The 23,246-nt window shown below is 45.1% G+C and overlaps 1 protein-coding gene across 8 annotated transcripts in view; it reads right to left on the bottom strand.

Moving 5' to 3' along the window:
- mllt10 (MLLT10 histone lysine methyltransferase DOT1L cofactor) overlaps positions 1-23,246 on the bottom strand; it is a 221,360-nt gene that overhangs the window by 147,458 nt on the left and 50,656 nt on the right. For 7 of the 8 annotated variants that reach the window (XM_068007104.1, XM_068007106.1, XM_068007108.1 and 4 more), the window contains one exon: positions 19,307-19,408. The exons of the other annotated variant lie outside the window; for it this stretch is intronic. In XM_068007104.1, the coding sequence (XP_067863205.1) occupies positions 19,307-19,408 (102 nt within the window). The remainder of the gene's footprint in view (positions 1-19,306; positions 19,409-23,246) is intronic. 8 annotated transcript variants of the gene reach the window in all.

Here is a 23,246-nt window from a genome sequence, read left to right as displayed (position 1 = left end):
AGACTGTTTAAAATGAAATCAACTAATTCATCAACTACAGTCTGCTCCACTTAATTCAAAAGGTGCAAATTTCAAACAGATTGTGCAAAAATGTCTCCCATTGGAAATGCACTGAAAATCCATTGCTGAATTTGAAACTATCAGCTAATTCAAAATCCTATCCCAAATGGGTCCTGACCAGCCAAATGAACTTGAAGAATTTGGAACTGCGTTTCTGTATCATAGATCGGCCACATCAAAAAGTACCACACAATCAGAAAGCATCAACAACTGGGTGCATGTTAAAATTCCTGAAATGTTCTTTAAGTCCCAAAATATCTTTAATTAAACTGGTCTGTTTTTTTTTAAAAACAAGCTGCAGCGATGCTATTATACTCTGGTGGAAAAAAGCGAAGCAGCCAATTACCATTCTGGGTAGTACTAGCATAACTGGTGGAAAGGAAAGCTGCCTGCAATTGGGAATTCCAACCTCCCTTCCTGCCCCAATATTTTTGTGGTCCTGTTACTCTGTCTGTAACCTACAGGAAACAACAAAGAGGTGGGCATGGCCTGTGCCATGAAGAGTGGTTGAAAACATTGACCAAAGCATGGTATCACAAGGCAGAAAAGTCAACAACAGTTGCCAACTGTAGGGCTCACGTGAAGTGCCGGTGACTAAAAGTGAAACCCATTTTCAAGTGCTTTTTGCACTGTAAAGTCATCCCAACAAGAGAGGAAGCAACTGCTTCTGACGCAGTCAAGGATCTCACGCGTGCATTAATGGCCGACTCTGAAGAAGCAAACATCTGAACGTGAGTTCTCTGTTTTGACTGCTAGGTGACGATGTTTAAATCTATTGTCTGTGCTCATAATGAAATCCTGAAATCCAGAATGCTGGCCTGGACTGAAATTGTTGATGCTACATGGTAGGATGAACCTGCGAGTGGGAACAAAAGTGAGGCGTGGATCCAGCGAGCAAACAGAGTAGAGGAGTCAGTCCCTTCTACAATCATGGCATCCAATCCCATGCAATTGCTGTGAAAGCGGTTGACAAGCAAGCCAGATATCTCAATGGAACTTTTCTCTGCACTAAACACTTTGTGGATGAACGTGGTGTTCACAGGAAGCAAAGCACAATCACAGAGTACAGTATTGTGAAGTGACTAAACTTTGTGTTGTGCAGCTTTGGCTCAGTAGTTGCACTCTCGCTTCTGAGTTCGAAGGTCATGGGTTCAAGCACCACTCCAAAGACTTGGGCACATAATCCAGCTTGATACTTCAATGCAATATTGAGGGGGTGCTGCACTTGCAGAGGTGCCATCTTTCAGATGAGACGTTAAACCAAGGCCCTGTATGCGCTCTCAAATGTAAAAGATCCCATGGCACTATTCGAAGAAGAACAGCGGAGTTTCTCCCGTCAATATTTATCCCTTGACCAACATAATTAAAACAGATTATCTGGTCATTTATCTCACCTTGTTGTGCACAAATTGGCCGCCACATTTCCCTATATTATAAGTGACTACACTTCAAAATATTTCACTGGCTGTGAAGCACTTTAGGGTGTCCTGAGTTCATGAAAGGTGGTATATAAATCAAAGTTCTTTCTTTCTTGGACTGCTCACATTTCGATCACATACATTTCAGTATTGCTTTGATGTTTTATGGCATTTAGTCTTCCTGTAGTGATTTGCTTTGCTGTTCCATTAAAACTGCTTAAGTTGAACTACTATATATGTCAAGTTTTTTTTAAGCAAAACACTATTTTGAATTCAGAGGTAGACTGTTTTCCCAATGTGAATCAGTTCATGCAAGCTTAAAAAAAAACTTCAATATTCTGTACAAGAACTAATGTACATAGAAAAAAACCACCGTGGAGTGTGCAATAGTACACCTGGTTTTATAAGAAAAGCAGCAACAGCATGATTGCTGATCTGCAGTTGTTCTTCCTTCAGTTTTATGAAAAGCTCTCCCATGCTACACACTTTGAAAGAGGTTGTTACAGCTCGATCCTTTCTGAGTCCCATTCAAATCAATTGCGAGCTGCATGAAAGCTGCACCCTCACTTTCCATGCACTTGTTCGCTTCCAGCAATCCTCAGTAAGCATTTTTTTTTTATTCGTTCACGGGATGTGGGCGTCGCTGGCAAGGCCGGCATTTATTGCCCATCCCTAATTGCCCTCGAGAAGGTGGTGGTGAGCCGCCTTCTTGAACCGCTGCAGTCCGTGTGGTGACGGTTCTCCCACAGTGCTGTTAGGAAGGGAGTTCCAGGATTTTGACCCAGCGACAATGAAGGAACGGCGATATATTTCCAAGTCGGGATGGTGTGTGACTTGGAGGGGAACGTGCAGGTGGTGTTGTTCCCATGCGCCTGCTGCCCTTGTCCTTCTAGGTGGTAGAGGTCGCGGGTTTGGGAGGTGCTGTCGAAGAAGCCTTGGCGAGTTGCTGCAGTGCATCCTGTGGATGGTGCACACTGCAGCCACAGTGCGCTGGTGGTGAAGGGAGTGAATGTTTAGGGTGGTGGATGGGGTGCCAATCAAGCGGGCTGCTTTATCTTGGATGGTGTCGAGCTTCTTGAGTGTTGTTGGAGCTGCACTCATCCAGGCAAGTGGAGAGTATTCCATCACACTCCTGACTTGTGCCTTGTAGATAGTGGAAAGGCTTTTGGGAGTCGGGAGGTGAGTCACTCGCCGCAGAATACCCAGCCTCTGACCTGCTCTCGTAGCCACAGTATTTATATGGCTGGTCCAGTTAAGTTTCTGGTCAATGGTGACCCCCAGGATGCTGATGGTGGGGGATTCGGCGATGGTAATGCCGTTGAATGTCAAGGGGAGGTGGTTAGACTCTCTCTTGTTGGAGATGGTCATTGCCTGGCACTTATCTGGCGCGAATGTTACTTGCCACTTATCAGCCCAAGCCTGGATGTTGTTCAGGTCTTGCTGCATGCGGGCTCGGACTGCTTCATTATCTGAGGGGTTGCGAATGGAACTGAACACTGTGCAGTCATCAGCGAACATCCCCATTTCTGACCTTATGATGGAGGGAAGGTCATTGATGAAGCAGCTGAAGATGGTTGGGCCTAGGACACTGCCCTGAGGAACTCCTGCAGTAATGCCCTGGGGCTGAGATGATTGGCCTCCAACAACCACTACCATCTTCCTTTGTGCTAGGTATGACTCCAGCCACTGGAGAGTTTTCCCCCTGATTCCCATTGACTTCAATTTTACTAGGGCTCCTTGGTGCCACACTCGGTCAAATGCTGCCTTGATGTCCAGGGCAGTCACTCTCACCTCACCTCTGGAATTCAGCTCTTTTGTCCATGTTTGGACCAAGGCTGTAATGAGGTCTGGAGCCGAGTGGTCCTGGCGGAACCCAAACTGAGCATCGGTGAGCAGGTTATTGGTGAGTAAGTGCCGCTTGATAGCACTGTCGACGACACCTTCCATCACTTTGCTGATGATTGAGAGTAGACTGATGGGGCGGTAATTGGCCGGATTGGATTTGTCCTGCTTTTTGTGGACAGGACATACCTGGGCAATTTTCCACATTGTCGGGTGGATGCCAGTGTTGTAGCTGTACTGGAACAGCTTGGCTAGAGGCGCAGCTAGTTCTGGAGCACAAGTCTTCAGCACTACAGCTGGGATGTTGTCGGGGCCCATAGCCGTATCCAGTGCACTCAGCCGTTTCTTGATATCACGTGGAGTGAATCGAATTGGCCGAAGACTGGATTCCGTGATGGTGGGGATATCGGGAGGAGGCTGAGATGGATTATCCACTCGGCACGTCTGGCTGAAGATGGTTGCAAACGCTTCAGCCTTGTCTTTTGCACTCACGTGCTGGACTCCGCCATCATTGAGAATGGGGATGTTTGCAGAGCCTCCTCCTCCCGTTAGTTGTTTAATTGTCCACCACCATTCACGACTGGATGTGGCAGGACTGCAGAACTTTGATACGATCCGTTGGTTGTGGAATCGCTTAGCTCTGTCTATAGTATGTTGGTTCCGCTGTTTAGCATGCATGTAGTCCTGAGTTGTAGCTTCACCAGGTTGGCACCTCATTTTTAGGTACGCCTGGTGCTGCTCCTGGCATGCTCTTCTACACTCCTCATTGAACCAGGGTTGATCCCCTGGCTTGTTGGTAATGGTAGAGTGAGGAATATGCCGGGCCATGACGTTACAGATTGTGCTGGAATACAATTCTGCTGCTGCTGATGGCCCACAGCGCCTCATGGATGCCCAGTTTTGAGCTGCTAGATCTGTTCTGAATCTATCCCATTTAGCACGGTGGTAGTGCCACACAACACGTTGGATGGTGTCCTCAGTGCGAAGACGGGATTTCATCTCCACGAGGACTGTGCGGTGGTCACTCCTACCAATACTGTCATGGACAGATGCATTTGCGACAGGTAGATTGGTGAGGACGAGGTCAAGTAAGTTTTTCCCTCGTGTTGGTTCGCTCACCACCTGCCGCAGGCTCAGTCTAGCAGCTATGTCCTTCAGGACTCGGCCAGCTCGGTCAGTAGTAGTGCTACCGAGCCACTCTTGGTGATGGACATTGAAGTCCCCCACCCAGAGTACATTTTGTGCCCTTGCTGCCCTCAGTGCTTCCTCCAAGTGGTGTTCAACATGGAGGAGGACTGATTCATCAGCTGAGGGAGGACGGTAGGTGGTAATCAGCAGGAGGTTTCCTTGCCCATGTTTGACCTGATGCCATGAGATTTCATGGGGTCCAGAGTCAATGTTGAGGACTCCCAGGGCCACTCCCTCCTGACTGTATATCACTGTACCGCCACCTCTGGTGGGTCTGTCCTGCCGGTGGGACAGGACATACCCAGGGATGGTGATGGAAGAGTCTGGGACGTTGGCTGAAAGATATGATTCTGTGAGTATGGCTATGTCAGGCTGTTGCTTGACTAGTCTGTGGGACAGCTCTCCCAATTTTGGCACAAGTCCCCAGATGTTAGTAAGGAGGACCTTGCAGGGTCGACTGGGCTTGGTGTTTTGCCGTTGTCGTGTCCGGTGCCTAGTGGTCCGATGCCGGGTGGTCCGTCCGGTTTTATTCTTATTGTGACTTTTCGTAGCGAGATTTTACAACTGAGTGGCTTGCTAGGCCATTTCAGAGGGCAATTAAGAATCAACCACATTGCTGTGGGTCTGGAGTCACATATAGGCCAGACCAGGTAAGGGCGGCAGGCTTCCTTCCCTAAAGGACATTAGTGAACCAGATGGGTTTTTACGACAATCCGGTAGTTTCATGGCCATCATTACTGATACTGGTATTTTAATTCCAGATTTTTATTTAATTAATTGAATTTAAATTCGCCAGCTGCCGTGGCGGGATTTGAACTCATGACTCTGGATTTTAGTCCAGGCCTCTGGATTACTAGCCCAGTAACATAACCACTATGCTACCGTACCCACGCATACCGCAATAACAGAGCAACAATCAATAATAAAAAAATTCTGCTGCTGCTTCAGGTTCCCAAACCCTCTGGATTTTTGTTTTCAAGAAATACACAAAAGTATTTGAGCGTTAAGATTTTTAGATCAGACAATTATAATTCTTGAACCGCTGCAGTCTGTGTGGTGAAGTTTCTCCCACAGTGCTGTTAGGAAGGGAGTTCCAGGATTTTGACCCAGCAACGATGAAGGAACAGCAATATATTTCCAAGTCAGGATGGTGTGTGACTTGGAGGGGAACGTGCAGGTGGTGTTGTTCCAATGAGAGGCATAATATTAAGCTATATGAACCAAGAAATCCAAGGTGTGATCGGAGTTCTGTGCTGAGTTAATTGATCTCAGTCAAGACAACAGTGTGGCAGTAGAACTTGCTTCAGTGTTCCATAGGGAAGGGGAAGAAAAAAAAAACAGAATAAGTCAGAATTTCCATCCTGATTATCCTTGCTGGAAGGTGTGGGAATTAGAGAACAGGATTCAGTTCAGTTGTGACATCCTCATCCTTGGGTCCAGTTGTTCTAGACTTGGACAACTCACTAACATCAGGGGCACATTAATCACAAAGGTTAGAGATGGTGAAGTTAGTTACTGCAATTTGCAAGCCAAAACAATATTTTGTTTCATAATCCACCATTCCAAGTCCAAGGCAGAGGCTTGTGTTTATCCACACCAGGTGTAAATGCCTGGGAAGCCAGTGAGACACTAAGTTGAGACTGTGCAGTATCACATCCACTCATGGTACAATAGCTGCAACCATCAGATCCAGAACTCTTCAAAATTAATTGAGGTTACACAAAGTGCATGACCCTCTCTGAAATGTCAGAAACCAGTACTAAGAATAAAGAAAAAAGATTTGCATTTGTAAAGCACCTTTCACGATCTCAGGATGTCCCAAAGCACTTTACATCCAATTAAATACTTTTGAAGCGTAGTCGCTGTTGTAATGTAAGAAACCCGACAGCCAATTTGCGCACAGCAAGGTCCCTCAAACAGCAATGTAGGTTGAGGGATAAATATTGGCCGGGACACTGGTGAGAACTCCCCTGCTTTTCTTCGAAATAATGCCATAGGATCTTTTACGTTCACCTGAGAGGGCAGATAGTGGAGATACCGGATGGGCTAAAAATTGCTGAAGAGGAGGTACTAGAAAGGCTAGCTCCACTTAAAGTAGATAAGTCACCCGGTCTGGATGGGATGCATCCTTGGTTGCTGAGGGAAGTTAGGGAAGAAATTGGAAGGTTATGGCCAGTACCTCCCCAATCATCCTTAGATACGGGGGTGGTGGCAGAGGATTGGAAAATTGCAAATATTACATCCTTGTTCAAAAAAGGGTATACGGTTAAACCCAGCAACTATAGGCCAGTTAGTTAAACCTCAGTAGTGGGAAACTTTTAGAAACAATAATCACAAGTGTGGATTATTTAAGGAAAGTCAGCACAGATTTGTTAAAAACAAATCGTGTTAAACCAACTTGATTGAGTTTTTTTGATGCGGTAACAGGGTCGATGAGGGCAATGCGGTTGATGTGGTGTTTATGGACTTCCAAAAGGCGTTTGATAAAGTGCTACATAATAGGCTTGTCATCAAAGTTGAAGCCCATGGAATCCAAGGGGCAGTGGCAGCACGGATACGAAGTTGGTTAAGGAATAGGAAACAGAGTAGTGGTGAATGGTTGCTTTTTGGACTGGAGGGAGGTACACAGTGGTATTCCCCAGGGGTCGGTAATAGGACCATTGCTTTTTTAGATATATATTAATGACGGAGTGTACAGGGTACTATTTCAAAATTTGCAGATGACACAAAACTTGGAAGGGTGGTGAACAGCGAGGAGGATAGCGATAGACATCAAGAGGACATAGACAGGCTGGTGGAACGGGCAGACTCGTAGCAGGTGAAATTTAACGCAGAAAAGTGAAGTGACACATTTAGGTAGGAAGAACCTGGGAGTACTCAACATTCACTCCGGACACCAGGAAATCTCATGGCATCAGATCAAACATGGGCAAGGAAACCGCCTGCTGATTACCACCCACCGCCCTCCCTCAGCTGATGAATCAATCCTCCACCATGTTGAGCACCACTTGGAGGAAGCACCGAGGGCTGCAAGGGCACAGAATGTACTCTGGGTTGGGGACATCAATGTCCGTGACCAAGAATGGCTCGGTAGCACCACGACTGACCAAGCTGGCCGAGTCCTAAAGGACATAGCTGCCAGACTGGGCCTGTGGCAGGTGGTGAGCGAACCAACACGAGGGAAAAATCTACTTGACCTCATCCTCACCAATCTACCTGTTGCAGATACATCTGTCCATGACAGTATTGGTAGGAGTGACCACCGCACAGTCCTCGTGGAAACGAAGTCCCGTCTTTGCACTGAGGACACCATCCAACGTGTTGTGTGGCACGATCACCGTGCTAAATGGGATAGATTCAGAACAGATCTAGCAGCTCAAAACTGGGCATCCATGAGGCGCCGGGGGCCATCAGCAGCAGCAGAATTGTATTCCAGCACAATCTGTAACCTCATGGCCCAGCATATTCCTCACTCTACCATTACCAACAAGCCAGGGGATCAACCCTGGTTCAATGAGGAGTGTAGAAGAGCATGCCAGGAGCAGCAACAGGGGTACTTAAAAATGAGGTGCCAACCTGGTGAAGCTACAACACAGGATTACATGCATGCTAAACAGCTGAAGCAACGTGCTATAGACAAAACTAAGCGATTCCACAACCAACGGATCAGATCAAAGCTCTGCAGTCCTGCCACATCCAGTCGTGAATGGTGGTGGACAATTAAACAACTAACGGGAGGAGAAGGCTCTGCAAACATCCCCATCCTTAACAATGGTGGAGTCCAGCACGTGAGTGCAAAAGACAAGGCTGAAGCGTTTGCAACCTCTTCAGCCAGAAGTGCCGAGTAGATGATCCATCTCAGCCTCCTCCCGATATATCCACCATCACAGAAGTAAGTCTTCAGCCAATTCGATTCACTCCACGTGTTCATCAAGAAAAGGCTGAGTGCACTAGATACAGCAAAGGCTATGAACCCCGACAACATCCCGGCTGTCGTGCTGAAAACTTGTGGTCCAGAACTAGCCGCGCCTCTAGCCAAACTGTTCCAGTACAGCTACAACACTGGCATCTACCCGACAATGGGGAAAACTGCCCAGATATGTCCTGTTCACAAAAAGCAGGACAAATCCAATCTGGCCAATTAGTGCCCCATCAGTCTACTCTCAATCATCGGCAAAGTGATGGAAGGTGTCGTCGACAGTGCTATCAAGCAGCACTTATTCACCAATACCCTGCTCACCGATGCTCAGTTTGGGTTCCGCCAGGACCACTCGGCTCCAGACCTCATGTTTGGACCAAGGCTGTAATGGACAAAAAGAGCTGGATTCCAGGGATGAGGCGAGAGTGACTGCCCTTGACATCAAGGCAGCATTTGACTGAGTGTGGCACCAAGGAGCACTAGCAAAATTGAAGTCAATGGGAATCAGGGGGAGAACTATCCTGTGGCTGGAGTCATACCTAGCACAAAGGAAGATGGTAGTGGTTGTTGGGAGGCCAATCATCTCAGCCCCAGGACATTGCTGCAGGAGTTCCTCAGGGCAGTGCCCTCGGCCCAACCATCTTCAGCTGCTTCATCAATGACCTTCCCTCCACAATAAGGTCAGAAATGGGGATGTTCGCTGATGATTGCAGTGTTTAGTTCCATTCGCAACCCCTCAGATAATGAAGCAGTCCGTTCCCGCATGCAGCAATACCTGGACAACATCCAGGTTTGGGCTGAGAAGTGGCAAGTAACATTCGCACCAGACAAGTGCCAGGAAGTGACCATCTCCAACAAGAGAGAGTCTAACTACCTCCCCTTGACATTCAATGGCATTACCATCACCGAATCCTCCATCAACAACATCCTGGGGGTCACCACTGACCAGAAACTTAACTGGACCAGCCACATAAATACTGTGGCTACAAGAGCAGGTCAGAGGCTGGGTATTCTGTGGCGAGTGACTCACCTCCTGACTCCCCAAAGCCTTTCCACCATCTACAAGGCACAAGTCAGGAGTGTGATGGAATACTCTCCACTTGCCTGGATGAGTGCAGCTCCAACACCCAAGAAGCTCAACACCAGCCAGAACAAAACAGCCCACTTGATTGGCATCCCATCCACCACCCTAAACATTCACTCCCTTCACCACCAACATGGCTGCAATGTGTACCATATCTACAGGATGCACTGCAGCAACTCGCCAAGGCTTCCTCGACAGCACCTCCCAAACCGGTGACTTCTACCATCCAGAAGGACAAGCAGACCACATGGGAACAGCATCATCTGCAAGTTCCCCTCCAAGTCACACACCATCCCGACTTGGAAATATATTGCCATTCCTTCATCGTCGCTGGATCAAAATCCTGGAACTCCCTACCTAACAGCACTGCGGGAGAACCTTCACCACACAGACTGCAGCAGTTCAAGGCGGCGGCTCACCACCACCTTCTGAAGGGCAATTAGGGATGGGCAATAAATGCTGGCCTTGCCAGCAACACCCACATCCCATGAACAAATAAAAAAGAGGCGAGGCCATATAATTATTGAATGGCGGAGCAGGCTCGAGGGACCGATTGGCCTACTCCTGCTCCTATTTCTTATGTTCTTATAAGCTAAAGGGTACAATTCTAAAAGGGGTGCAGCAACAGAGAGATGAGGGTATATGTGCACAAATCGCTGAAGGTGGTAGGGCTGGTTGAGAAAGTGGTTAAGAAAGCATACGGAATCCTGGGCTTTATAAATAGGCGCATAGAAGGTACAAAAGCGAGGAGGTTATGATGAACCTTTATAAAACACTGGTTCGGCCACAACTGGAATATTGTGTCCAGTTCTGGGCACCGCACTTTAGGAAGGATGTGAAGGCCTTAGATAGGGTGTCGAAGAGATTTACTAGAATGATTCTAGGGATGAAGAACTTAAATTACGTGGATAGACTGGAGAAGCTGGGGTTTTTCTCCTTACAGCAGAGAAGGTCGAGGGGAGATTTGATAGAGGTATTCAAAATCATGAAGGTCTAAACAGAGTAGATAGAAACTGTTCCCATTGATGGAAGGGTCAAGAACCAGAAGACATAGATTTAAGGTGATTGGCAAAAGAACCAAAGGCAACATGAGATAAAACTTATTTATGCAGCAAGTGGTTAGGATCTGGAATGCACTGCCTAAGGGGGTGGTGCAGGCAGATTCAATCATGGCTTTCAAAATGGAACTGGATAAGTACTTGAAGGGAAAAAATTTGCAGGGCTATGAGGATAGGGCGGGGGAGTGGGACTTGCTGGATTGCTCTTGCAGAGAGCCGGCACAGACTCGACTGGCCGAATGGCCTCCTTCCATGCTGTAACCATTCCCTGATTCTATCACCCCAAGCAGTGTTGCAACATACATTTTTACATTCTGTAAATGTGTTATTGTGATCACTTAGCACTGCAAAGTCACTAACCAAAATAGAATCATAGAAACATAGAAAAGATACAGCACAGAAGGGGGCCATTCGGCCCATTGTATCTGCGCCGGCTCGAAGAGCAACCAGGTGCCCGTTCTAGTTCTACCTACCAGCACCTGGTCCGTAGCCCTGCAGCTTAGAGCACTTTAGGTGCAGGTTCAGGTACTTTTTAAAAGAGTTGAGGGTCCCTGCCTCTACCACCAATTCGGGCAGCGAATTCCATACACCCACCACCCTCTGGGTAAAAAAGTTTTTCCTCATGTCCCCTCTAATCCTTCCGCCAATCAGCTTAATTCTATATCCTCTAGTTCTTGAACTCTCCATCAGGGGAAACAGGTACTTCCCAGTCTACTCTCTCTGAGCCACTCATAATTTTGTACACTAAAACTGCTGAAACCCAGATTTGAACCAAGAACCAAGATCTTCAATCTAACGCTCTACCAACTGAGCTATTTCGGCCCCAAAATCTTCCTGAGCAAGAATGAGCTTGCATTTATGTAGCACCTTTCATGTCCTCAGAATGTCCCAAAGCACTTCACAGCCAATGAATTATCTTAGACGTGCAAGAAGTGTAGTCACTGTTGTGTAGGAAAATGCATCAGCCGATTTGCACAAAACAAGGTCCACAAACAACAGAGATCAATTACCACTCAACAACAAAAGCAGAATACTGTGGATGCTGGAAACCTAAATAAAAACAGGAAATGCTAGAAAACAATCAGCAGGTCCGGCAGCAGCTGTGAAGAGAGAAACAGGCCCTGAAACGTTAACTCTGTTTCTCTCTACACAGATGCTGCCTGTTTGGCTGAGTGTTTTCCAGCATTTTCTGTAACTTACCACTCAATCTGTTTTCAGTTGGGGGATACGTGGTCAGTGACAATGAGTACGCCCTCAGAAATGCATTGAAGTGTCAACCTAGATTATATGCTCAAGTCTTGGAGTGGGGCTTGAACCCACAACCTTCTGACTTGAAGGTGAGAGTGCAAATAACTGAGCCAAGTTAACACTTGCAGTGCATAAATCACTAAAGCTAAGCAACATACCCAAGATTGAGTTATAGGCACTCCAAAAGTGTATTGACTGCAAGTTCAAATCCAATATAGAGTTGCACATACCATACATGGTTAAAGAACAGGGTGGTTAATAGTGATCCGTCCTGGTCAAACTGGAATCTACCTCAGTATGGATGATCAGAACTGAATGCTAAATTACATACAAAAGGTAGCATCTTTCTTGCTCGCTGAATGCAATTCAATTTTCACTTACAAAACAGAGCGTATGTCAGTCATCAACCACAGGATCCATATATAGTATTGCACCTGAACCCTACCACCTCATTCCCTCATTACAAGGCATTCAAGCTGCATGGTCCCAAATCAGCCTGGTGGCTAGAAGACTACGCCTACAATTGTACGAAACCAGGCACCTGCAAGAACAACATCCTCAGGACATCCCAGAGCTTTACTTCTGAAGTGCTGTCACTATTATGTAGGCAAAGACAGCAGCCAATCTGCACACAGTAAGGTTATTTTTTTTTGGTGGCATCAGTTGAAGGATGAGACACAACTCCCTGCTCCTCTTCAAATAGTGCCACAAGACTTTTTTGTCCACCTCAGCAAGCAAATGGGTCTCAATTTAGCATCTCATCTGAAAAATGGCAGTTGCAAGAATGCAGTATAGAATCATAGAATCATAGAAGTTACAACATGGAAACAGGCCCTTCGGCCCAACATGTCCATGTCGCCCAGTTTATACCACTAAGCTAGTCCCAATTGCCTGCACTTGGCCCATATCCCTCTATACCCATCTTACCCATGTAACTGTCCAAATGCTTTTTAAAAGACAAAATTGTACCCGCCTCTACTACTGCCTCTGGCAGCTCGTTCCAGACACTCACCACCCTTTGAGTGAAAAAATTGCCCCTCTGGACCCTTTTGTATCTCTCCCCTCTCACCTTAAATCTATGCCCCCTCGTTATAGACTCCCCTACCTTTGGGAAAAGATTTTGACTATCGACCTTATCTATGCCCCTCATTATTTTATAGACTTCTATAAGATCACCCCTTAACCTCCTACTCTCCAGGGAAAAAAGTCCCAGTCTGTCTAACCTCTCCCTGTAAGTCAAACCATCAAGTCCCGGTAGCATCCTAGTAAATCTTTTCTGCACTCTTTCTAGTTTAATAATATCCTTTCTATAATAGGGTGACCAGAACTGTACACAGTACTCCAAGTGTGGCCTCACCAATGCCCTGTACAACTTCAACAAGACATGCCAACTCCTGCATTCAATGTTCTGACCAATGAAACCAAGCATGCCGAATGCCTTCTTCACCACCCTATCCACCTGTGACTCCACTTTCAAGGAGCTATGAATCTGTACTCCCAGATCTCTTTGTTCTATAACTCTCCCCAACGCCCTACCATTAACGGAGTAGGTCCTGGCCCGATTCGATCTACCAAAATGCATCACCTCACATTTATCTAAATTAAACTCCATCTGCCATTCATCGGCCCACTGGCCCAATTGATCAAGATCCCGTTGCAATCCCAGATAACCTTCTTCACTGTCCACAATGCCACCAATCTTGGTGTCATCTGCAAACTTACTAACCATGCCTCCTAAATTCTCATCCAAATCATTAATATAAATAACAAATAACAGCGGACCCAGCACCGATCCCTGAGGCACACCGCTGGACACAGGCATCCAGTTTGAAAAACAACCCTCTACAACCACCCTCTGTCTTCTGTCGTCAAGCCAATTTTGTATCCAATTGGCTACCTCACCTTGGATACCATGAGATTTAACCTTATGTAACAACCTACCATGCGGTACCTTGTCAAATGCTTTGCTGAAGTCCATGTAGACCACGTCTACTGCACAGCCCTCATCTATCTTCTTGGTTACCCCTTCAAAAAACTCAATCAAATTCGTGAGACATGATTTTCCTCTCACAAAACCATGCTGACTGTTCCTAATTAGTCCCTGCCTCTCCAAATGCCTGTAGATCCTGTCCCTCAGAATACCCTCTAACAACTTACCCACTACAGATGTCAGGCTCACCGGTCTGTAGTTCCCAGGCTTTTCCCTGCCGCCCTTCTTAAACAAAGGCACAACATTTGCTACCCTCCAATCTTCAGGCACCTCACCTGTAGCGGTGGATGATTCAAATATCTCTGCTAGGGGACCCGCAATCTCCTCCCTAACCTCCCATAACGTCCTGGGATACATTTCATCAGGTCCCGGAGATTTATCCACCTTGATGCGCGTTAAGACTTCCAGCACCTCCCTCTCTGTAATATGTACACTCCTCAAGACATCACTATTTATTTCCCCAAGTTCCCTAACATCCATGCCTTTCTCAACCGTAAATACCGATGTGAAATATTCATTCAGGATCTCACCCATTTCTTGTGGTTCCGCACATAGATGACCTTGTTGATCCTTAAGAGGCCCTACTCTCTCCCTTGTTACCCTTTTGCCCTTTATGTATTTGTAGAAGCTCTTTGGATTCACCTTTGCCTGATCTGCCAAAGCAATCTCATATCCCCTTTTTGCCCTCCTGATTTCTCTCTTAACTCTACTCCGGCAATCTCTATACTCTTCAAGGGATCCACTTGATCCCAGCTGCCTATGCATGTCATATGCCTCCTTCTTCTTTTTGACTAGTGCCTCAATCTCCCGAGTCATCCAAGGTTCCCTACTTCTACCAGCCTTGCCCTTCACTTTATAAGGAATGTGCTTACCCTGAACCCTGGTTAACACACTTTTGAAAGCCTCCCACTTACCAGACGTCCCTTTGCCTGCCAACAGACTCTCCCAATCAACTTCTGAAAGTTCCTGTCTAATACCATCAAAATTGGCCTTTCCCCAACTTAGAATTTTAACTTTTGGGCCAGACCTATCCATCTCTATAGCTATCTTAAAACTAATGGAATTATGATCACTTGTCCCAAAGTGATCCCTCACCAACACTTCTGTCACCTGCCCTTCCTTATTTCCCAAGAGGAGGTCAAGTTTTGCCCCCTCTCTAGTCGGGCCATCCACATACTGAATGAGAAATTCCTCCTGAATACACTCAACAAATTTCTCTCCATCCAAGCCCCTAATGCTATGGCTGTCCCAGTCAATGTTGGGAAAGTTAAAGTCCCCTACTATTACCACCCTATTTTTCTTGCAGCTGTCTGTAATCTCCTTACATATTTGCTCCTCAATTTCCCGTTGACTATTTGGGGGTCTGTAGTACAATCCTATCAAAGTGATCTCTCCCTTCTTATTTTTCAGTTCTACCCATATGGACTCAGTGGGCGAACCCTCGGATATATCCCCTCTCACTACTGCCGTGATGTTCTCCCTAATCAAGAACGCAACTCCCCCTCCTCTCTTACCTCCTGCTCTATCTTTCCTATAGCATCTGTACCCTGGAACATTGAGCTGCCAGTCCTGCCCCTCCCTTATCCATGTTTCAGTAATAGCTATAACATCCCAGTCCCATGTACCCATCCATGCCCTGAGTTCATCTGCCTTGCCCATCAGACTTCTTGCATTGAAATAAATGCAGTTTAATCTAGACTTCCCTTGGTCTTTGCCCTGCTTTCTCAGACCATCTGTCCGGTCATGTTTTGTACACTCTCCCTTACTGCCTTTTGTTTCTGTCACCATTTTATTTCCCACTGACTTCCTGCATCGGTTCCCATCCCCTCAGTACTGCACTGAAGATCAGCCTCGATCATGGTCTCAAGTCCATTGTGAAGTTTGAACCCACAATCTGCTGATTCAAAGGAAAGACTGCTAGAATCTGTGACAACCAAGCCAAGCTGACACATTAAGGGCAGGTCCTGCATCGGTGCTGCTGGAACCATCTCAATTTAGGAGACGTTCATTAAATAGTTTGATAACTGATTGCAAAAACCAACGTATCTAACACTTAACATTCTAATCTAGAAACAATCTGCACAGATCAATGTTGCAGTAAATCAGACTTTTGTTTTGGCCAGCGACTGCTTCCAGGATAACATTATCCAGATGGCTAAACTTTTGCAGCAATCCACTCGTGGTACTCCACATAGAAGGGTCAGACCTGCAGACATGCCTGGTTCAGGATATCCAGTTTCCTTGTTGACTTACAGTCAAAACTTTTAGATATTCACTTTACCGAGAAGCTTCTCAGTAAACTTGATAATCAAGTTGAAAACTACTATGGAAGTTTGAGAAAGAATGAATTTCTACAGCATCTTTGATTATCTGAATAATGTACATACAAAAATTCATCAGGTGCTTATCTTCAAAAAAATGCACGAAATCAGCTACATTTGAATTCTAAATTATTTTGCAATCTCATTGAATCATACAGCACAGAAGGAGGCCATTCAGCCCATCGTGTCTGTGCCAGCTCTTTGAAAGTGCTTTCTAATTAGTCACCACTTTCCTGCTCTTTCACCAAAGCCCTTCAAATTTCTCCATTTCAAGTACATATCCAATTCCCTTTTGAAAGTTAGTATTGACTCTGCTTCCACCACCCTTTCAGGTAGTACATTCCAAATCGTAACAACTCGCTGCATAAAAAAAATTCTCATTTCCATCCTGGATTTTTTGCCAATTATCTTAAATCTGTGTCCTCTGGTTACCGATCCTCCTGCCAGTGGAAACAGTGTCTCCCTATCTATTCTATCAAAACCCCTCATAATTTTGAACACTTCTATTAAATCATTCATAACCTTCTGTGCTCTAAGAGCAATCCCAGCTTCTCCGGTCTCTCCACATAACTGAAGACCCTCATCCCCTCTCCCATTGTGGTAAATCTTCTCTGCACCCTCTCCAAGGCAATATGTTACAGTAAATTGTACTCTATCTAATTCAGTTTAAAAATGGACCTTGAACAAAGATTATAATTATGAATGCACGTGATTTTCCTGTTATACACTCTCATTAAGCACACAATCTCTGCAGCTTACTACACCCTATGTTTTCCCATAAAAATACAATTTTTGCACCCATTCGTACAGAAAAATGTAACCCCCATTAACTACACACTTCAAATTAAACCATAATAGCAAACATTATTCATACTTGGTCGTACACTATCTGGTGCTGGAATCTGAACAAACATTAGCCAATACAAGACAGCAAGCAAGCAAATTACTACTTGGTCATGCTCTTATAGTTTTATTCAGAGATGACAATTCCCCAGTGAAATACATGGCATTTAGCCATCCCAGAGAAAAAGAATGCCAAAAACAGCCACAAAAGGAAAAAAGACCAAATTTAATGAATAGGAAACTCAGAAAACTAATTTTCCACCTGCTGACGATAAATGGGCAATGACTAGGCCCAAATGTACAGAAAACGAGGCAAATGTGTACAGATCCTGGGCCTACGTCTACAACTAAATTTATTAAATTTTAACAAGGTTATTCAAATAGGAACAAAGGAACAGGAGTAGGCTATTCAGCCCCTCGAGCCTTTTGCTCCACCCAATTAGATCGTGGCTGATCTATATCTTAACTCCAACTAACCGCCTTGGTTCCATATCCCTTAATATCCTTGCCCAACAAAAATCTATCAATCTCAAGTTTTGAAATTTTCAACTGACCTAACCTCAACAGCTTTTTTTTTTAAAGTGGGGGCGAAAGGGGGGTGGGGAAAGAGAAAGAGTGTTCCAGATTTCCACTACCCTTTGTGTGAATAAGTGCTTCCTGACATCACCCTTGAACGGCCTAGCTCTAATTTTCCGGTTATGTCAACTTGTTCTGGATTCCGCCACCGGAGGAAATGGTTTCTCTCCATCTATCCTATCAACTCCTTTAATCATCTTAAGCACCTCAATTAGGTCACCTCTTAATCTTCTAACCAGAGCTTTATTTAACTGTAACATAACTTCCACCCCCTTGAGATAAAGGCTATTCCATTAGCTTCTAATTATTTTTTGTATCTGTCCACTGGCTTTTAGTGATTTCTGTACTTGGACCCCTAAATCTCTCTGCTCCTCCACAGTTCCTAGCTTCTCACCATTTAGAAAATACTCTGATCTATCTATCTTAGTCTATGACCTTTCAGTTCCCCACAATGAACTCCATCTGCCACAGTTTTGCCCACTCACTTAATCTATCAATGTCCCTTTTCAACTTTCCCCTCCCATCTACACTATTTACTGTACCAAATAACTTGGTGTCATCAGCAAACTTGGATATATGGCTCTCTATTCCTTCATCTAAGTCATTTATAAATATAATGAAAAGCTGAGGCCTCAGTACAGATCCCTGGGGGACACAGTTATTCATATCCTGCCAATTTGAGTACATACCCATTATCCCTACTCTCTGTCTCCTACCTCCTAACCAACTCCCTACCCATGTCAAAAGATTGACTCCAATTCTATGCGCTTTCATTTTCATTAACAGTCTCTCATTTGGAACCTTATCTAATGTCTTCTTGAAGTCCATATAAACAACGTCCATATAAACAACATCCATACACACTCCCTTATCTATCATGTCAGTTACCTCCTCAAAAAATTCAGCCAGGTTTGTTAGAAATGACTTACCCTTTACAAATCCATACTGGCTCTCTCTGATCAGTTCATATTTGTCCAAGTGCTCAGTCACTCTGTCTTTAATAACAGATTTTACTAACTTCCCCACAACAGACGTGAGATTAATAGATCTACAATTTCCTAGTTTATATCTCCTACCGTTCTTAAATAATGGAGTGACATTGGCAATTTTCCAATCCAAAGGGGCAATTCCTGAATCAAGAGATAGATTTGGAAGATCATGACTAGAGCATTTACAATTTCCTCACCTATTCTTTTAATACCCTGGGGTGGAAACCATCAAGTTGTGGAGATTTGTCTATCTTTAGTGTTATTATTTTCTCCATTATCTTTCTTTTTTTACTTATATTAAATCTAGTAAGTTCATCACCTCGATTTAGTTTTAGTCTGCCTCATATCTCCCGTACTTTATCCTCATCATCTACTGTGAAGACCGATACAAATTAAGTATTTAGCAAGTCTGCCATTTCCTGATTTTCAATTACAATTTCACCAGCGTCTGTCTTTAAGGAGCCCACATTACTCTTAGCCACCCTCTTTCTCTTAATATACTTTTAAAAGCCTTTAGTGCTGTCCTTGATATCCCTTGCAAGTTTTTTCCTCTTATTCCCTTTTTGCATCCCTTACTACTTTTTATATAAATTATTATGCTGCAAGTAACATTTTATGAATGTGCACCTGGGTCCTCATGATCCCCCTTAAATTCACTTTTCTTTTGCAATAAAACTACTTCCAACATTTAAAAGCATTCTGATGAACAAGTTTTAATTTAAAAAACTGACTACAGATACACAAGTATCTTTGCAGATTATTCAACATACTTTTTTCTCCTTTTCCAGGAGTGAACCCGATTTGTCCTGAGAATGCGATGAGGAATCACTCAAACCTTGGTCATATGCACTAGATGAATGTTTGCCTTTCTTCTAAAAAAAAAACATTAATTTTAGAAAAAACTTCGGCTTTAAGCTAGGGAGAAATAAATTTATTAGAGTAGATGGTTAATTTCAAGATAGGTGAACACCTCATATGATGATAGCAACAGCAAGTAAAATGGTATCATGCCATGAAAAAGAACTTTCTTCATCATTTGACACTGTTCACAAGATAATATATATGGTCAATTGTTTTAAAATTTAAGGCACCACACCTCACTTTTCTTGTTCAAAAGTTTGCTACGGGGAGAAATAAAAAAATCAAATTTGTTTGAGATACTAAAATAGTTTTTTTTTAAAAACATACATATGATTTCTATACTGCTCAAACTCCAGTCTGTCAATCATGAAATTATTGCACTATTCAAAAGATATGGACTAACATGCTGAACATTCCACATGCCTTCCAATGACTTTAGCAATTAGATTACATTTCATTGCATTGCCCAAGGGAACCTAGGGCCTCGAAATCGGATCGCACCCGAAAACAGTTGAGCAGAGGGACGGGGCACGGACTACCCGTGCCAGTTACTAGCAATGCAGGCAACAAGCAATATCCATGCTGCCTGATAATAACAAAGATTTGCGCATGTAGCCAGCACTACCTGCGCTATTCATTGGCTGCACGCCTATCAGGGGTAACTGATGTCGGGAGTCCAGGATGATACTTAAAGGCAGCAAGTACCTCTTAAAGGGGAGGTGCATTCTGGCAGTAAAGACTATGAAACGTGTTTAAGAAAGGCCTAAAGGAGGGAGCGAGCTGGCACCAAGGTTCCCTGATGCTGCACTGGAGGCCTTGATGCAGGCAATGGAGAGGAGGAGGGGCATCCTTCTTCCCCAAGGGTATAGGAAGCCCTTCAGGTATGTACTCAGGAGGCCATGAGAAGAGATTGCTGAGTATGTCAATGCCAGGAGCATTGCACCAAGAAAATGGCTGCAATATAGGAAAAAATTCAATGATTTAACTTTCAAAGTGGAATTGGGTGTATACTTGTAAAGGAAACATTTGCAGGGCTATGGGTAAAGAGCGGAGGAGTGAACTAATTGGATAGCTCTTTCAAAGATCCGGGACAGGCACAATGGGCTGAAAGACCTCCTTCTGTGCTGTATGATGCTATGATTAACTAGAGTTGTTATGGTAAGACTGCTAAAATACTTCCTTATCACAACTGCACCACTCACAGCCTCATTAATTACAACACTCACGGCACCCACGACAATCTCCTCCCCACTACCCTGCACTGTCCTGCAATCACTGAAGCACACTTCACTAAACATCTTGCTCACACACTTACCACTATTACAAGCCTCAGTTACCGACAACTCACATCTCACTCACGGTCAGCTATTCCAGCATGACAGCCACATTCTCCAAACACCTCAAGACTCTCACGAACACATTTCACTCTTTCTTGAAGAAGGTCGCACATGCTAAAAGGCAACAGGCCGTCACCGGAGCAAGAAGAGCATGTCTTCACACTCTCTCTTCCTCTCTCCTCCCCCTGAAGAAAGCATCCTGACCATCATGGGAAGGGCCAGAACGGAGGCCCTGCCAACGGCAATGCTGGAGGGGACATCGCGCGGGGTTTCTTTATACCTAATTCTCTGTTGCTTGACTTCTCCCCACCCCACACACTCTGCATGACAAACTACAGATGCTTTCAACACCCTCTCTCTGCTCTCTCTCATATCATAACTTAACCCATGTCGCTTTCATTTCAGCTGCTGAGAATTTTGACGCCCCTCAGCCTAAGGAGGAAGAGGAGTGCAGTATTCCTGAAGATGCACCAGCACTTGATCTGACTCTCACAAGCACCAGCTTAGATACTGACACCACGTGGCCTTCAGAAGCTAGGTTAGAGGAGGGATCAGCACGTTGTACTTACCGAGCACAAGTGCTTAGGAGCTTGGGTGTGGGGACAGGACGCCACAGGTGCCAGCTCACTGGAGGGTGAGGGCGCATACTGGTTCTCCACAGCATGGATGAATCCAGCTCCAACTTGTCTCAAGGTTTTGCGCAGAGCTTGCAGACCATACGATCTAACATTAACCGACTAGCCAGCAGCATCAACACTGCAGTGGAGCCCCACCATAATGGAGCATCTTATGACAGCTCTGACTGCTTCCATGGCAGCATAAACTGCTGTCGTGGAAGCTCAGACGGCTACTATGGTAGCACATACTGCTGCCATGAAAGCTCATAAGGCCACTGTGGTAGCTCACACTGCTGGCGTGGAAGCTCAGACGGCTGCCATCTTAGCTTTGGGGGCCACTGTTGAAAGGTGCTTCATGGGCATCATATCACTCCTGAACTCTTTTCTCCAGCAGAGCCCTAGGAGTGCTGAGGTGTCGCCCCAGGAGAGCTGTTATAAGCTGGAGAACCCTGTGAAGGATAGAATACTAGAGCCTGGTCTTCAGTTGCTTCCAAGCCTTTATTCCCAGAGCTCCATATTACACACACCACACCCCAGATAAGCTCTCATATATGGATACAAGAGCCCCAATTGATACACACCACCTGAATACAATTAACACTAATTGATATAAATCTCATGGATACAATTAACAAGAGGGGCATTGGCTCCATGGGAGAGGCACCTGCTGTCCTCTGTCAGGATGACAGTATACTTGCTCCGCCGCCAGACACTGTACCAGTGCCCACGCTGGTTCCACTCAACCATGGCTCAATTGGTAGCACTCTCGCCTCTGAGTCAGAAAGTTGTAGGTTCAAGTCCCACTCCAAAGACTTGAGTACATAATCTAAGCTAACACTCCAGTGCAGTATTGAGGGAATGCGGCACTGTCAGAGGTGCCGTCTTTCGGATGAGATGTTAAACCGAAGCCCTGTCTGCCCTCTCAGGTGGATGTTAAAGATCCCATGACACTATTCTCAAAGAGCAAGGGAGTTCCCCCAGTGTCCTGGCCAATATTTATCCCTCAACCAACATCACTTAAAAAAAAGATTATCTGGTCATTATCTCATTGCTGCTTGTGGAAATTTGCTGTGCACAAATTGGTTGCCGCGTTTCCTACATTACAACAGTGACTACACTTCAAAAAGTACTTCATTGGCCGTAAAGCATTTTGGGACGTCCTGAGGTCATGAAAGTTGCTATATAAATGCAAGTTCTTTCTTTCTTTAGCTAGCCGGCCCAGACTGCTGCAGTCTATGCAGAGATGCTGCAGGCTGCAGCCGAACCATCGAAGCCCACAGCTGCTCCAAGTCGTCCTCCAAGGCCATCTGAAGTGTCCTCAATGGCAGCTCAGCAGCCTTCAGCCTCCCAAGCTGTAGCCACTGGGGAAGCATCTTGTAGGAGCACCAGGATAGGAAAATGAGCACACAAGACAGACACTAAAGGCTTGCATAAGGGTGATTAGTCATCTTTTTTTGTCAATGCTGGCTTGACTTGTTTGATAAATCTGTGTTTTGATATGGATATGGTATTGGTATTTGTCCTTGTAGTAGTGAAGGCAAGATCCATAAGTTTGGAGGGAAGGAATGCAATCGAATGGCGGATGCGAGAAAAGTGGTAATGATTGTGGGACTGTTGGTGAATGGGGAATGGGAGGGCCGATTTAGTTGGAAGCCCTCCTCGATGAGTTTGTCTCGGAGCTTGGGCAGATAGGGGTTCCAGTGGTCACTACCTCTCCACCTCCTTTTCCTTGTTTTCTATTTTTGATCGCCCCAGCGTTTCATTCGCCAAGTGTTGACCTCGCACAGCTCAACATGGCGCTAACCAGCATGAGGGCCCGCTCACCAATGCTGTTTAAAGGGATCATGCAGTACTCTCAGCTTAGTTGCTAGTTTATTATTTCATTGACATTATAT

This window comes from Heptranchias perlo, chromosome 2 (assembly GCF_035084215.1).
Source record: "Heptranchias perlo isolate sHepPer1 chromosome 2, sHepPer1.hap1, whole genome shotgun sequence".
Taxonomy (NCBI): Eukaryota; Metazoa; Chordata; class Chondrichthyes; order Hexanchiformes; family Hexanchidae; genus Heptranchias; species Heptranchias perlo.
This window is presented reverse-complemented; position numbering and strand designations above follow the sequence as displayed.